The following is a 17,663-nucleotide window of genomic DNA, read 5'->3' as shown; positions in this document are numbered from 1 at the left end:
ACCCTTTTTTTGGTAGTTTGCTTACAGAACCCTTGCTGATATGCAGTGGTGGATAAACTTTGCATATACTTCTCAAGGGATAACAATAAAGTGATCCACAGATTTAGCATTCTTCAATGCATCGACATTGCTAAAAAATTTCTCCTTAGGACAGTGGGAAAAGGACTTCTGATGAATAATGTCTATGCAATGTATGGCAAAACAGGAAAACTCCAATGCCAGGTTAGAGTACCAAGAACAGGACCTGTGATTTCACTGATTCATGGAACTTCCTGGTAAAGAAAATATTCTCTATCAATAAGGATTGAAATCTTGTCTTCCAATGATAGCCTTAGACAGCTTCCCAGAATTCTGTGAATTTAAGTAACTTGCCCTTCTGGTCAAGAAGCCAGGAAGTGTTTGAGGCAAAACTTGAACCCTGTTCTATCTTCATCCATGGCTAACTCTATATCACCTTTCCGATAGAAAGTTAAGGCCAGGAAACATGAAAATCCTGCTCAGCCTGATGAACAGATGTCTTCTGAATGAAAAACATTTATTAAGCATTTACTATATACTAAGCACTAGAGAGACAAATAGACAAAGTGAGAGAACAGAACTCTTTGACAGTCGCATTTTTTTTTTCTGTTTGAATTTTTAAACCTCCTATTCAGCTCCTATGTTCGTAATATCAAAATAGAGACTGATATCATGGAATATTAGAACAAAACGACATCTCAGAAGCCACATGGTCTAGTCTCCTCATTTTAGGCCATAGGGTGACGTCCCAATGCATCAAAACTTAATAATTAAACATGTAAAGAATCAGGTACTTTATGTTTGTCTCTTTTGTTCACCCTTTAAATTGGGAAATATGTCATTTTTATTCCAGGACTAACCTACCTCAATTCCTAGAGGGTCATAACCCCAGAGTGACTAAAGAGCAATGAATTTTTCAGCCACAGTGATACTCAAAGGCTAATCTACTAAGTTATAAAATGTTACAATCTTCATTTTGGAGAGAATAACCACAATGATGACCTTACAGAACTTTGATAAAGGTACCATTTCCCATTGTTCATATAGGTGGTTTTGGTTTTCTTTGTGCCCATCTCTAGTTGTTGTTGTTGTTGTTTTTAATAAGCTACTGAGATTGTATAACAGTATCTAGATGAATGCACTCAAAAAAGTGAAGAATTAATTATGAAAAATTAATTTCTCCTTGGCAACAGGTTTTTTTTTTCCTCACAGACTCAATGACATTGCTAAACTGAATTCAAATGTTTTGAATCCATGGCTACAGAGATTAGCCCTCCAAATCACAGTCTGTTATTTGAAGGTCATTGAACTAGATTGTGCTTTTTCCAGACCTCTCCGAGTTCTGGATGTTTTTATTAGGAATGAAATTGTATGATAAGAAAAAAGTAAAATTCTAAATATATTTAATTCTGACTTTTAATGGTTGAACATAGCTTTTAAGATCTAAAATGTGAAATAGATGAATATAATTCATTTAGCTCATTAAAGACAATTTCAAAGAATTCCTTGGACTTTTCCATTCTTTATTTTGTTCTAACTTTACATCAGGGATATAGCCATTTTTTTCACATTGAGAGTAGTGGATTTACTATGAAGACTCTTACAAGATCATAGTGAGGAAAGTACTAAGCAAACTTACCATTCCCTATAAATGTGAGTTTTATTCACTTACAATTCTTCCACTACTGTCTATTTTAGAGTATAATCTTGAGTAAGGCAAATATAATGTACTGGGATTGTACACAGAAAAAATTTATACAGGTGTGAATGCTCATTAATATGTTATTCCTATATCTGTTATGTATAAACTATGCCAAAGCACCCCAGGTATATGGAAGAATGCTTTCAGTATGAAGATCTTTTAAGTGGGACTTCTTTCTTAATTAACATATCAATAATTAACTTGTAGCAGTTTAATATTTATTGTACCATCTACCTAACTTTATTTATTTGTTTGTTTGTTAATTAATTAATTTATATATTTTTTGTGGGGCAATGCAGGTTAAGTGACTTGCCCAGGGTCACACAGCTAATAAGTGTCAAGTGTCAGGCTAGATTTGAACTCAGGTCCTCCTGAATCCAGGGCCGGTGCTTTTATTCACTGAGCCACCTAGCTGCCCCCTAGCATTATTTTTGTAAACAGGGATAAGGACTGGAACTTTGATTTCAATGGTATGGGGAACTCCCTCTGCCGAAGCACCTTTTTTGCAATTTATAGCCTTAGAGAGTTGTCTAGGGCAATGGTCCACAAAGAATGGTTCAGGGACCCTTGGGAGTTCCTGAGACTGTTTTAGAGGATGACAATGTCAAAACTATTTTCACAATAATATGAAAACATTTTAATTCCTAATATAATAAATCTCTCTCTACTTATACATAAGTTTTTCTATGCATGTGTATACACGTATGCATACATGCATGTATGCATACATACATGCATGCATTCATTCATTCATCCCACATAACTGAATACTCCTTGGTAGGAAGAGTTCTCAATCAGTGTGTGTGTGTGTGTGTGTGTGTGTGTGTGTGTTTGTGTGTGTGTGTATAAAGGGGTCCTGAGACCAAAAAAACTGAGATGTTTGATGACTTGCTCAGGGTAACAGTCAGTATGTGACTGAGGTAGGAGGTGAACTTAGGTTTTCCGTACTTGAAGCCCAGTTTTCTATGTACGATGCCATGACCCCTGGCAATAGTCTCATGAGAAAAAAGACTAATGATAATTGTTAGAAGGATTATGTGTTTTCCATGAGTATGAGGGTATCCCCCTTCCATAAATCAAAATCAGCAGAAATTCCTTGAAAGACCTCAAATACTATGAAATGATCAAATGGGATCACTGATACCAATGATTTGGGAGTGCCTTCAGTGATACAAATTGCAAGCCATCTAATACCCATCTATCCTGTGCAAGTATGGGGCCTGTCTTTCCATGATTTTGCTACAGGTTATTGATGTGAATGAGGCTTTCTTTATTTTCTTCTGATATTGTTAGGTTATCTATGGAACAGATATCTGTGGCTGTTCTCCTGCCATCCATGTCCTTCTACAGGTTACCAGCCTATATATTTACATATATGTAGCATACATTTCCTGATGATATCTTTTAATCCTGTTCTTCAGAGTTACTCACTGATCATATGTTAGTCTGCTCATACCTACCATGCTTCTTTCCATTGCATTCTGAATGATATTTATTTTAATTCTTTGGGGGACTATTAGAGCCCTTACCTGACTTTTATAGATCAATACTAGTAAGATACAACTCTATCATGTATTGTTTTTCAGTCAATTTCTTTCTACCTTATAATTATATCAAATATAATCTTGGAGGAAATTTAAAAAAGATTTTAATGCTTTTTTTATTCTGTATTAAATGCCTCATTATGGCAAAGAAGTGACCTTAGGTTCTTAAAGTTGAGTGAGAATATAGCCATTAAATCAATGAGATCCAGAACAAAGTAACTTTCATCTATTAGAATTTAAACTTCAAAAAAAGGCCATATGTGTTGCCTGGGAAGACACAGATGGATAAGCTAAGGAAAGTCAAAAATAAGCAGAATCAGAGAGACAAAATAACAATGTCCACAATAATTTGGACTGAAAAACAAAAACAAAACTGACAGAAGTGTAATTATAATGGCCAAACTAAGCCCTGAAGAATGGCTGAGAAAGTGCATCTCTGTCACTTCTTTGAAGAAGTAGAGCACTATGGGTATAACAGTGCAAATACTTTCAGACTAAGTTGAGATGCTGTTGAGTTTAATTGAACTTCCCTCTCTACACTAAACCTTTCTTTTTTCATTGTGTTTAAGGTATGTGTGTTTATATAAAAACTGGTGAGATGGAGATAGATTATATAGAGATGAGAAGAAAGCCATGAAGGATGGAGGGTAGAAAGACTGATGGGTGTGGATCATACTTTTCATTTTTAAACATTTTTTAAAAGCAAGAATTTTTTTCAAAAATGTATAGATGCAATAAAGAAGACTTGAAATCAACAGAAATAGATATATGCAGGATTTGATCTCAAGCCTTCCTGATTCCAAATCTAGTATCCACTATGCCACTGAAATGCCTCAAAGCCTTATAGATACTCTTATGTAAGTACAAGTTCAAACCTAAAACTTCTTACAAATTCTAGCCCTCTTTCCAATTCACTCAGTGCTTATTTGAAAGTTGGGTAATTTAAGCCAGCAACCTGTCCTTCATTCAACATACTCTCCTCAAAGAACATACATGTTATATTTACTACTTATCAGGTAATTCCACAACTATACCCAAAACATTATATTGGGGAAATGTGGCCACACTGTATTAGGACAAAGTAGAACTAGCTGATTATATATCACATGGTGGGGGAGACCAATTTGGAAGCAATGAGTGCTTTCTTAGGGCATTCTCATGCAGAACTCTCAAGCTTGTAGCACTGTATGTTTTCTATAATCCTATTTCTCTCTAAATCACATTCAACCCCTCTTTGTGTGCTACTGATGTTAAGCATGAATGAATGCGGCCCTTGCACCATTAAAAACAAAAAAGCTTCTTACTTGCAGGAATTCACTGGCAGGAGTCCACAGGAACAAGATTTAACTTCTGAGCATGGCAGTGGATATGTGCAGCTAATGGGTGGTCTTTCTTGAAAAAGCTTATAAACTTCACTGACTTGGTTGTTCAGGGCCTTGGCATCACCACTTTTTACCTGCCTCAAGTATGTGCCAACAGATTTTTAAATATTGAAGGAAGGTTATACAGACACTCTTCATTTAAAACTTAGAAATCATTGAATTTAACAAACCAAAAAAACTTCCTGGATAATTGTGTGTATCATTGACCTACAAGCACTTTGCTCTCTGTTGAAATATCTTAGTATGACTCCTAGGCAACAGCTGAAATGCATTTTTGCCCATGCTGGATCCCCCTCCCCCAAGGGTTGCTACCCTTTTTCCGCCAGTGAAGCATTTGGATTTAAATTACTGGAAGCTGTCAAAAACCAACTCAATGGAATTCATGAATAAGTTCAAATTCAAAATTATGTTAAACATATTCGGAGATTACAAGGACACACCGATATTTTCTACCAAACCTAAAAAAAAAAAAATCACTCTGCCTACCAATCTTGTGTTTCACTGATGATCAGAGAGAGGAATCGTAAATAGATCTATTTTCTACTATTTAAATAGAACTCTTTTTCCATTCTTATTCACTGTTATTGGGGAATCATGCTTTGTCCCACCTGCTAAATGATGTCACCCCTTTGTTTAACCGACAGAAGATGCAGCCAAGCCTACAACACTGAGCTAGTCCTGCTCTAAGACTGTTTTCCTGTTTGAAAACACTTAAGTTATACTCCATCTGCATCTATTCCCCTAGCTGTGTGTGAAACATTTATGGAGAAAATGGTTCATTCCCCCAGCTGTATTTTCATCAACAAATCTCTTTATATCCTTGAGATTTAACCCAATATTTCATACATAAAACTTTATAGAGGAATTGGATGTGATCTAAATCTCCATTTGCCAGATCTTTTGAAGGGTGACTTTGTCAATTGAAATAACAGAGACCTCAAGTCACAAACAGGTCACCAGTAGAAAGCATCAATACTGTTAGGGATGTCCATTTCCTACCAGATTCTGTATATAGAGTCCCCAAAGTCCCGGTAAAGTTTTAAGCTTATTAACTTTAATAGCTTGACTGACTCTGGGGACCCCCTATATCATATTGGGATCCTTGATAGTCATCTGCATAATAAAAACTTAGCATTTTAGCAAAAAGTTCCAGAGGCAGGGCAGCTAGGTAGCACAGTGGATAGAGCACCAGTCCTGGAGTCAGGAGTACTTGAGTTCAAATCCAGCCTCAGACACTTGACACTTCCTACCTGTGTGACCCTGGGCAAGTCACTTAACCCCAGTTGCCTCACATAAAAACAAGGTTCCAGAGGCATCCTATACAATCTAACCTTTCCATCTGTCTTATGAATTAGTTCACAACTTTTGTGGAGGCTGGTTTTGGTTTGGAAAAGATGGAGGAAAATCAAAATATAGAGATCAGATTCCATTTCTAACTTCAACATCTGTTAGAATCCGTATAGCAACACTAAATATCACACGGATTTGTTACCACTGAGTAATAACAAAATTAATGCTGAGCATCTTGGGACTGTTATTAATGTTTCTATAGTATAGCATTTATTCTTAGCCATTCTCTCCCTCATCTCTACAATATAGTGGGAAACCTTGTGTCTACATATCTGTATACTTGCTGCCTTCCCCCTCCCTACCCTATGACAAGGATAATAAAAAACCTTCAAGGGCATGAACTGTTACATTATTATCTTTGTATCCCTAGCTGGTATTCTCAGCATAGTACCTGGCACATGATAGGTGTTGAAAATGCTTATCATATTGAATTAAACTGCTCCTTGTTTCTGTGGTAATGTAACTGACTACACAGTGAAGTTTGGCAGCTAGACTGCTCCTGAGAGTGAAAGCAGAAGATTCTTTTCTTTGCCCAGGCTAAGCCAGGTGAAGGATAGAATGACAGGTGAAGAAGGAAAGAGGATAATCTTCCATTCATCCTAGAAGAATTGTCTTCCCCTGAGTAATGTAAAGAATCAGATCCCTGAGTTATTAAAATTATTTAAATCTGCTGGTAAAAATAGTCATTTGAGTAGATCATTGCCACTTGGGGGGGGATAAGTGGGAGACAGTCAGAATGAAGGAAAAAAAATTTTAATTAATGACCTGAATAGTTGGTGAACACATGAAATCTCTGCTACCTGAGGGGATATGGTTCTTGGATCTTTCAAGCTCTAGACTTTAGAGCTGAAGTGGGCTAAGCTTGTCAGATGACCACACTAAGTTTGGCATCAATATGGTGAGCCAATAGGTTGCCTAAAGAGTGGGTAATCTGCCTAGGTCAGAAATGGTCAAAGCTCTCTAGCTAATAAGCATTGAAATCAGCTCAATGAGGGGCCCTGCACTTCCAACCTGGTGTGATAGAGAGAATGAGTGTTTAAAGAAAGAGAAAATCCATTTCCCAAATCAGTCCTTGAGATAGGATCTGGTATTATGAAAAGAATATTGCTTTCCTAGAATTCTTGAACTGGAAGGGACTTTAGAGATTATCTAATCTAAGGGATCTCAACTTTTGTGTGTGTGTCATGCATACCTTTGGCAATCTGGTGGATCCCATGGTTTATCAAAGTAAACATTAAATTTCTGTTAAAGATTAATGAAAATGAAGATCTATTTTTATCATTGTGAGCTCCTTGAGAAAGGGACTGCCTTTCACCTTTCTTCCTATTCTCAGCATTTAGCACAGTGTCTAGAACATAGTAAGCACTTAATAAATGCATGTTTATTTGAAGTCTTTTGCCATCCAAGTTCATGAACCTCCTTGAAAATTAGACATAGTTGAGAGGCAGAACCAACATGTGGAGAAAAGACATTAAATGCACAGAGCTCCTGACACAATTATACCCAAAACAGCAATAAAAGAAACCCTGTATCAGCAAAAGCCACAAAAAGACAAGCTGAGTTTATTTTCCAGCCAAATACATATTAAAGGTGGCAATGGTAGGCTGTGAATAGAGTCCAACCCCACAATTGTGCTGATACAGACTCCAGGCATGCTACACCAAAGAAACTCCAAATCAGCTGCAGCACTGACATCTTCTGGAACTAAGCATATGGTCAGGTGAGAGGGCTGAACAGCGGGCTGAGGGTGTGTGTGTGTGAAAATTACAGGGGTGTCTGTGGGACCTAAGGAGGAATTCAGCTATCCCACCCCAGCAGGGAACCAGGAAGAAATTGTGAGCAGCTGTAAGTCCAGGTAGGGGAGGGGTGTAGGTTCTTTGGAGCTAAGAACCACAGCACAAAAAGCTTTGCTGGTTGGTTAATAAGTAAGTTGACTTGAGGTTATCTTCAGACCAGAGAACAGGCCAGGTGAGAGAAAAACCTGCCCTCCCTGGGACACTCTGAAGCTTGGGACAGTATAGCTTAGAAGTAGGGCCCCACTGTAAGAGGGAGTTAAAAGTCAAGTAAAAGATGTCAAGATGAGGAAGCAAAGAAAGTTGAGAAGTATTGAAAGTTTCTTTAGTGACAAGGAAGATCGAGGTGCACCCTCAGAAGAGGCTAACAACCTCAGCGTCCTTACACATAAAGCTTCCAAGAAAAATATGAATTGGTTTTAGGTCATGGAAGTGCTCAAAAGGGACTTTGAAGAGAAAGGAGGAGAGATAGAAGAAAGATTTAGAGAGGTGGAGGAAAGAATGGAAAGAGAAATGAGAACTATGCAGGAGAGTCAAAGTCAACACCTTGAAAAGCCAAATGGAAAAGGAGATACAAAAGCTCTCTGAAGAAAATTGTTGCTTAGAAATTAGGATTGAACACATGGAAGCTAGTGACTTTATGAGAAACCAAGACACAGTAAAGCAAATCCAAATGATAAAAAAATAGAGGGCAATATGAAATATCTCCTTGGAAAAACAACTGACCTGCAAAATAGATTCAGGAGAGATAATTTGAAAATCATTGGATAACCTGAAGACCATGACCAAAATAAGAGTTTAGACAGCATCTTCTAAGAGATTATAAGGGAATATTGCCCTGATATTCTAGAAGCAGAAGGTAAAATAGAATTTGAAAGAATCCACCAATCACCTCCCGAAAGAGATCCCAAAAGGAAAACCTGCAGGAATATTATAGCCAAATTCCAAAGCTCCCAGGTCAAGGAGAAAATATTTCAAGCAGCTAGAAAAAAAAGAATTCAAATATGGTGGAGCTACTATAAGGATAAAACAAGATCTAGCAGCATCTACATTAAAGGACCAGAGAGCATGAAATATGATATTCAGGAGACCAAAGGAACTGGGGCTACAGCCAAGAATCACGTACCCAGCAAAACTGAGTATGATCTTTCAGAGGAACAAATAGGACTTCAATGAAAAAGAGGACTTTGAGGCATTTGTGATGAAAAGACATGAACTGAATAGAAAATTTAACTTTCAAATACAAGACCCTAGAGAAGCATAAAAAGGTATACAGTAAAATGAAAGATTAAACTATTTACATTCCTTTTTTATTTTTTTTGGTGAGGCGGTTGGGGTTAAGTGACTTGCCCAGGGTCACACAGCTAGTAAGTGTCAAGTGTCTGAGGCCAGATTTGAACTCAGGTACTCCTGAATCCAGGGCCAGTGCTTTATCCACTTCGCCATCTAGCTGCCCCCAAACTATTTACATTCCTACATTTGAAGTTAATACTTCTAACTAATAAGAACTTTCTCAGTATTAGGGTAGCTGAAAGGAATAAACTTAGAGCACACAAGTCTGAAATGAATATGAAGTGATATCTGTAAAGCATTTATTTATTTATTTTTGTTTATCCTTGTTCTTTGTGGGACAAGCAGGGTGGGGTGTCTTATGTCTGGGGCTGGATTTGGGCTCAGGGCCTCCTGGATCCAGGACTGGTGCTTTGTCCACTGTGCCACCAAGCTAACCCATGATAACATCTTTAAAATAGGGTTGAGGAGGAGGAGGAATGTACTGGGGGAGGGGGAAGGAGAGAGGTGGACTGGGGAGAGGTAGCTCACATGAAGGAAATAAGAAAAAAAACTTATGGAGGGGAGGGGAAGAGGGGGAAGGAGTGGGGGAGTGAGTGAACCTTACTATCATCAGAATTTGCCCAAAGAGGAAATAACATACTTACTCAAGTGGGTATAGTAATATATTTTTGCCCTGAGGGAAAATGGGAGGGGAAGGAGATAAAGGGGGCAGGGGAATAGGGGAAGGAGGGAAGGGCAGATTGGTGGAGAGAGCAGTAAAAAGCAAAACACTTTTGAGGAAGGTGAAGATGTTCTGCATAACTGCACATGTATGACTTATACTCAATTGTTTGATTTCATGGGAGGGTTGAGGAGGTAGGGAAGAAGAAAAATTTAGAATGCAGAATTAGCTCAAAGACCTTAATCTCATCAGAATTGGCTCAAGGAGGGAATAACATACACAACCAACTGGGAGGAGTAATCTATTTAACCCTACAGGAAAGCAGGAGGGGAAGAAGATAAGGAGGGAAAGATGAAAGAAGGGAGAGAAGAGCAGGGGAGGGGGAAGTCAGAAGTAAAACACTTTTGAGGAGAAATAGGGTATAAGAAGATAGAAAATAGAGTAAATACCATGGGAATGGAATAGCATGGAGGGACATAGTTATGATGATGGACTATAATGATCGACTATAATGGCAAAACCTATGGTACCTACTCTGTTACTGTGAAGAAAATTCTTTGTCAAGTTTAAGGTACTATATAAAAGTTATGATGGCCAAGATGCTATCAGAAAAACCTGGAAAGGCCTGTATGAAATGAAGCAGAGTGAAATGTACTGTATACAAAATAACAACAGTGTAAGATGATCTACAGGGAAGCACGTGTTTATTTTCAGCAAGGCAATGATCCAATATAACTCTGAAGAACTTTTGAAAATTTCAATCCATGTACAGAGAAATAACTGATGGTATCTGAAAACAGATTGAAACACTTTTTTTTTTGACAATTCCTTAATCTGAAGTTTTGTTTTTATCTGTTTTCTCTCACAACCTAGCCAATGTAGAGATGTTTTCCGTGACTACTCATGTATAACAAAAAAAAAAAAAGAAAGAAAAGAAAAGAAAAAGAAGAAAATTAGACATAGTTGCTTCACCCCAAAGTTTAGAACTCATTATCCAATCCAACCATTAATCTTGCAGATGAGAAAATCATGACAGGACCAGAACTCTAATTCTGGTGTTCTTTTCATTTTAGAAAAAGCTTTCCCCACTTTGGGCCAGTAGAAACTCATCCACTGAGTTTTTATTGTGATGCCAACTGTAACGATCGGAATGATGCCACCTGCTGGAGACTTACTGTAGAAGAGTTCCACCCATGAAGCGAAGGTCTTTGAGGGCAAGACCAGGAGTCTTTTCTTTGGCGTCAAAGAAGTGACGCGGGCTAGTGGGAGGAAGAAGGAAGAGACTGGCGCTCGCTCTGACGCTCTTTCCTGGGGACTCTGGCAGAGAAGGGAGCTAAAAATGTGCTCTCCCTTTAATAGATAGGAATGTAGGCCTTTCTCTCTCTCTTTATCAAATTCTTATTCTCCTTAATAAACGCTTAAAAGTCTAACTCTTGCTGAAGCTTATAATTTATTGGCGACCACTCATTAGATATTTTAGACAGACTAGCTAGACTCCTCATATCTTCAAGGTCAGCCTGTATTCTCAAAGGCTAGACCAGTGAAGTTTTAAACTTGAAGCCTTTTATACATTAGAAAGACTTGAGAATGGCCATAAGTGGAATGCATGCCTATTACCAGATAACTACCTAGCTAAAAAAAAAAAGTTAATCAGAAGAGTAACATTTATGATCAATGACTGATGATTTCTAGTCATTGCATCTAGAAATCTATAAAGGAGTTGTGATTTCTTACAGTAAAGAAATTACCTATGCTAATAAAATGATGAATCTTTGAAATAAGCCAAATGATTCCAGAATAGGTCATCTCATTAGTGGCCTCATTGACAAGACAGGAAGCTTGCCCCAGGTTAAATGCCTTCATAAATGACAGCTGTAACTCTGTGATAGCACTTTGATACAGTCTCCATGCTAGAAGACATACTTAGAAGAAATTCAAATAAAAATGTTAGATGCAAGGAAAGAGAAGAAACAAATCTCAGGAAAAGTAATTAATGAGAACATCCCAGGAACTTAGTAGAAGAGATTTAGACTATGTGATATTTTTAAGAATTCATATTCATTCTAATTCTGTTAAAAACAGAGGTCAAATCCCATGACTATGAAATCTCCCGGAAGAAAACAATCTTAAATGCTTTAAAAATCCACTTTTTAAAGCAATTTTTAATAGAACATAATTCTAGAAGAATAAAGAATGGACAGTCTCTTAGGTTTACAGTATAATGACAAAATAATGACAAATGTGCTGCAATGTAAATTGAAATAACCTGGAGGAAAAAATGAAAAGAACTGTGCAATTACCATAATTCTATTTCTTGTAGAATCGAGGAGAAAAACACTAAAAACACCCCTCCCTTCTACCCAGAACTGGGGTATAATAGGTGTGGAACACTGCATTACTGACATACCTAGTGGATATGTTGGTTACTTTTGCTGAATCACTCCCCCCCACTTGGTATGTATATATTCATGTATGTGTGTGTGAATGCATGCATGTATGTATATGTATGTCCATATTTTATATATAAATGTGTGTGTGTGTGTGTGTATGTTTGTATGCATGTAGGTAGATAGGTACATAGTAGCCTCTCTTTGGAGGGCAAGGGAGATTGGTGTACATGTTAGTTGGATAATTATCACCTGTATTCCTCTACAACTCTCATCTTTCCCACCTTTAATGAAGATAAAGATCATAGTATCTGCTGTGATGTCTATCTGATGGACATATTGGACAAGTCATTTAATGGATCACTGCCTTTCAGGGCTTCAGGTTTCTGCTCTATAAAATTAAAATTAAACAATTGAACCCTTGAGCAGATTAAAATTATACATAATATTTTTATAGATGAGGAACCTAATAGAGGTGGAATAACTTAGCCCAGGTTGTACAAGTAGTAGTAAGCAAAGAATAGGTGATCTTCACACCAATTCATTGTTCATTTGGAAAGAACAGGAACCAAGATCCCTTTTGGAATAGGGATTCAATCTTCTCTAAATTCTCAGATTTTGAGACTCCAACATTTGTGAGCTTGCCATGATTTGTTGATGATGATTGGTAGCTACTTGAAATGAGAGACTGTGTCTAAGACATTTTTTAATCTCCCTCAGGGCCTAGTGCAATGGATGGATGTTGTAAATGCTCAAGGAATATTTGTTGAATCACTGAATGTTAGACTTTAAAGGCAGAATTTTCATCTTTTTTATAGGATCTGGGCTTTCTAACCAACATGTTAACAAGCATCCAAGTATTGTAAAGTCATCATTAGCAGTAGATAGGCCCCTAGCATTTCCTTTAAGTCAAACAAAAGTTCTTCCCAGGTAGGACTGCCTCTTATGGGCTATTTATATTATCCAATGCTCTATCCTTAATTCTAAGTAATCCATAGCCTTCTCATTCTCTCAACAAGAAGATCCAAATTCAGAGACCACTTGAGAATGAGGGGGTATGGCCCCTCCCACCCAAAACTTCTCTTTATAGCTGGATTAAGGGTGGCAGCCATCTCTCCCTACTTGACTCCCAGGAGTCAAGCTAATTGTTTCCAAAGTCCTCTCGGGACAAAGTACTCTGCACCTAACAATCTACCAAAGAGTTCCTCTTATGACAATTTTACAATAGTCTTTCTCCCTAATGTGTACACACACACACACACACACACACACACACACACACACACACACACACACACACACACGCACACACACATACACACGCACACGCACACAATGCCTTACCTCCATTTACCTTGAAAATCCGTAGATAAACTATAGGGGGAAAAAAATAATAATTGGAGCTTCATTCTTGAATCATCCCCTAAATATGAACTAACAAAGAAAAACCTCAGTGAATTCCAGCCCAGAAATGCCACTTTTCCTGGAACAATCCTCTCATCCTGGATATTGCCTTGAGTTGGCATCCCAGTGAATAATCTCAGAATATAAATCAGTGTTTTTCCTGGCTCTCATATCTTCACAGATGCCCTTTATATTTCTTTAAGCAACTATTAATCAACTCTAAAGGGGCTCAGGCTAGAAAAATTTGACTTGATTTCCCCACAAGTCTCCACCACCCCATGCCCTCCCCAACACATACACACACACACTCTTTACTTTCATTGGATTTAATCCCCTCTCAAACTGCACAATGGAACAGCCAGAGGTAAAGACAAGGAGATAAAACCAGCAGGCCTTGGTATTGTGCTAGCAAATCTGCGCCATTTACATAAGGGTTAGAGGGCCAGTTTTGTCATTTAAACAGGCTTAAAAGCCCCTTTGCAAATGAGATTTAGGCTCTACAAAAGCTTGAATTCTAGGAACTGCCTGGAGCTTCTGCTGGCCTTGCAGTATGGAGTTGACTTGGCTGAAGTAAGGCCTGGTTACTTGTTTGGCCTCCCTACAGTATATGCAAAAATTGCTCCTAGTAGCCCAGACCCAAGAGTGAGGAAAGTGATTAAATTCATTCCAAGAGGTAATGAAGGTGTTACAAAGCAGCTAATAGCATCCTAATAATAGGATCCTAAAAGGTCCTGACTCTTCACTTAAGCCATTGTTTTCACACTGGTGTTGAACTTTTAAAATTCGGAAATAGGCCCTGCAAATGTACAGAAGCTCAGTCTACTAATGAAATTCAGACAGAAAGGCTAGAAATAGTCCGGGAGTTAGGAGCAAACTAATCTAGCCTCTGAGGTTCACTGGGGATATGAGTGGCATCAGATAGAAGGGTAAACTCCAGAAAGGACTCTGTTGCCAAAGAGAGTACAAGTGAGAGTTTAGAAGCAAACTTAACACTGTGTGTGTGTGTGTGTGTGTGTGTGTGTGTGTGTGTGTGTGTGTGCGCGCGCGCTTGTGCAAGTGATGGACTCCTTTGGCAGTCTGATGAAGCCTGGGGACCCTTTTTCAGAATAATATTTTATTTTATTTATTATTTATTTTTTTTAGAATTGGACCTTGTTTATTTATTTTATTTTATTTATTTTATTTTATTTTTGCAGGGCAATGAGGGTTAAGCGACTTGCCCAGGGTCACACATCTAGTAAGTGTCAAGTGTTTAAGACCACATTTGAACTCAGGTCCTCCTGAGTCCAGGGCTGGTGCTTTATCCACTGCACCACCTAGCTGCCCCCTTGAATAATATTTTAAATGCATTAAAATAAAACACATAGGGGCACAAGAAAATTAATTATATCCATATATAATTGTCAGTTATAAATATATATATTTTAAGAGCCCACAGACCCCAAGTTAAGAACTGAAAAGTGGTTACCTTTCTGGCCCTTACCTTGCAAAAAACTTTTTTTTTTAAACCAGTTTTTTTTTTTTCATTTTATTAGTATAGATAGGGTGAATTCTTAATGAGGAAATTCAATTTGCCAATGTGGATCATCAGCACTTGCTGTTGAATGTGGTCATACAGTTAATATATTTCAGAGGACTTGAACCTAGGTCTTCAGGAGTTAGAGACCAATTTGCTGTCTGTCCACTATGCTGTGCTGCCTCTCGACAAAAGCAACCTGTGAACACCAATAAGTATTAGTTAATAACATGTTATTCTTTTACCTGGCACACCTGGAGCAGATGTTCAACGTGACCTTTGCCTGGGGTTCTGGAAGATGAGCTGTTCGAGTAGGGTTAAATTTGCTCCCAGAAGGCATCAGGGTAGTTACTCCTTCCATTCTCAAATCATCTAGGTCTTCTGTAACAAGATAAATAATTACAGACTCCAAGTTACAATAGGGGGGAAAACAGTTTTAACAATGAGACATTTTTTGCCCTACAGACATTAAGGAGAAAGGATGAAAAGAAGTCTACCCTTTTAGGATGAATTAACCAACCTAACTGCATCAGAGGATGTTCTGTAAAATGTAAGTTTTTAAGTTTCTTTTTTTCTTTATGCAAAAATCTTACATTATTTTTCAATATTTGTTAAAAATTGTTTCTGGATATTGGTAGAAAATTTCAGTAAAAGAGAAGCAATTCAGAGGAGAAGAGAGACATGATAACTGTTTTCAAATATTTGAAAGGTTGTCACGCGGAAGAGATTACATTTATTCTGTGTAGTGTTATAGAGTTGAAATGGTGCTATAAGTAGAAAATACAGTAAAAGCTGATTCATGGAAGAGATGAATACCTAAGGTACATTTGAATTCTAAAGCTGTGATCCTATGAGCCTAGGAACTACAACAAATGGGAGGAAGTGATGGAAAGAAAGATTTTTGACCCAAAATAAGATTTTTATTTCTAATAATTAAGCTAAACTGAAAAAAAGAACTGACTATATTATTACGAGCTTGTCTCTTAAACTGTTCAAACAATGGTTTGATGATCACTTGTCAGAACAGTACTATGCCCAGTGAGAAGTTCGACAAGATGACATTTAAGTTTCTTTCCTCTTCTTATATAATATCATACAGTGAAATGCATTTTGGGTGGAAAGTGCCCCATTCCAAAGAAAAAATATATATGAGGAGAAATAGCTTTTTGTTGTTGTTGTTCATTCTGTTTGCTAAAATAGTATCAGCACAAAGAGCTCTAAAATGAGTTTGTTCTGTTGTGTTTTGGAGAGTCTTGACATAAATGTTACTTTATCTTGATGAGATATCTTGCTCAGAAAAAAAAAAATTGGCACCATCCTTCCTTCTTTCATTCTTTCCCCCTTACCTTTCTTCCTTCCTTCATCATATATTTAGTATATAAAACACCTTCCTAGGCATTAAAGGCGATAGCAAATATGCATTGCAAAGGCAAATGGACTGGATGGTTTTTAAGACTCTTTTCATCACTAAATCCTATGATCCAATGAAATGATGTTCTCCATTCCAGTCAAGCCATAGAATGTCTCTGAGAACTTCTGTTCAGCTTTAAAAAACCCTACAAAACAGACCCAAAAAAACCTATAAAAAGAAAAAACTCCTCCAACATTTGTTTTTCTTGTTGTTCAGTCATTTTCTATTGCTTCCCACTCTTTGTGACCTCGTTTGGGGTTTTCTTGGCAAAGATACTAGAGTGGTTTGCCATTTCCTTCTGTAACTCATCTTACAGATGAGTAAACTAAGGCAGAGTTAAATGAGTTGCCCAAGGTCAAACAGCTAGTAAATGTCAGAGGTCAAATTTGTATTCAGAAAGATGACTTTGTGACTCCAGGCCTACCATTGTGTAACCTAGCCACGCTATTGTACATCGTGTTTGACTTAAAATAAGGAAGAGGCCTTGGTTTGAAAACTACCTCTGTTATTCACTAGCTGTGACATTTAGAATAAATTATATAACTGAACTTCGGTTTTCTCACTATAACATGGGAATTAAAGGCACTTGTAATACTTACCTTTCATGGTTATTGTGAGACCCAAATGAGATAATCTATGTTGAGTATTTAAGTACTTGCCAACCTTCCAACTATATGTCAGTTATTATAGATTTTAATGATAGCATGCACCAAAATCAGCTTTTTATTATCTATTGTTATATGTTTCTGCCTGCTTATCTCCACCACCTACTTTGCCATTGCTTTCTGTGTGATATTCATCTTCACTTTTTCTGAGACTGCTCATTTTATAAAGCTATATAATATCACCAGTGGAATACTAGTATAAAAAGATGGATATTTATTTCTAGGAGAAATTTGGTGACACAAAGTAACTTTGCAATTTTCCTAAAGTAATCCAGTTTGATTGTTTCCTGGACATACCCCATTGTCTATTTGCACTTGATAATTTGAAGAGAGAAGTTTTTGATGAATGGTAAAGCTGCCAATCTGATTTCAAGGGGTTTATCTGAGGGAGAAGGAAAGGGAGAGAAGAGGAGAAAAGAAGGGAGGAGAGCAGAAGAGAGGAGAGAAGAGGAGAGGAGAGGAGAGGGAGGAGAGGAGAGGAGAGGAGAGGAGAGGAGAGGAGAGGAGAGGAGAGGAGAGGAGAGGAGAGGAGAGGAG

The 17,663-nt window shown here is 37.5% G+C and overlaps 1 protein-coding gene across 5 annotated transcripts in view; it reads right to left on the bottom strand.

Annotated features, from left to right (window-relative positions):
• C1H8orf34 (chromosome 1 C8orf34 homolog) overlaps positions 1-17,663 on the bottom strand; it is a 457,453-nt gene that overhangs the window by 175,245 nt on the left and 264,545 nt on the right. For all 5 annotated transcript variants that reach the window (XR_006353330.1, XM_043968402.1, XM_043968396.1 and 2 more), the window contains one exon: positions 15,296-15,431. Coding sequence is in view for 4 of the 5 variants with exons in the window: in XM_043968402.1 (XP_043824337.1) it covers positions 15,296-15,431 (136 nt within the window). In the remaining variant the exon portion in view is untranslated. The remainder of the gene's footprint in view (positions 1-15,295; positions 15,432-17,663) is intronic.

The sequence above is a fragment of the Dromiciops gliroides genome, chromosome 1 (assembly GCF_019393635.1).
Source record: "Dromiciops gliroides isolate mDroGli1 chromosome 1, mDroGli1.pri, whole genome shotgun sequence".
Lineage (NCBI taxonomy): Eukaryota > Metazoa > Chordata > Mammalia > Microbiotheria > Microbiotheriidae > Dromiciops > Dromiciops gliroides.
This window is presented reverse-complemented; position numbering and strand designations above follow the sequence as displayed.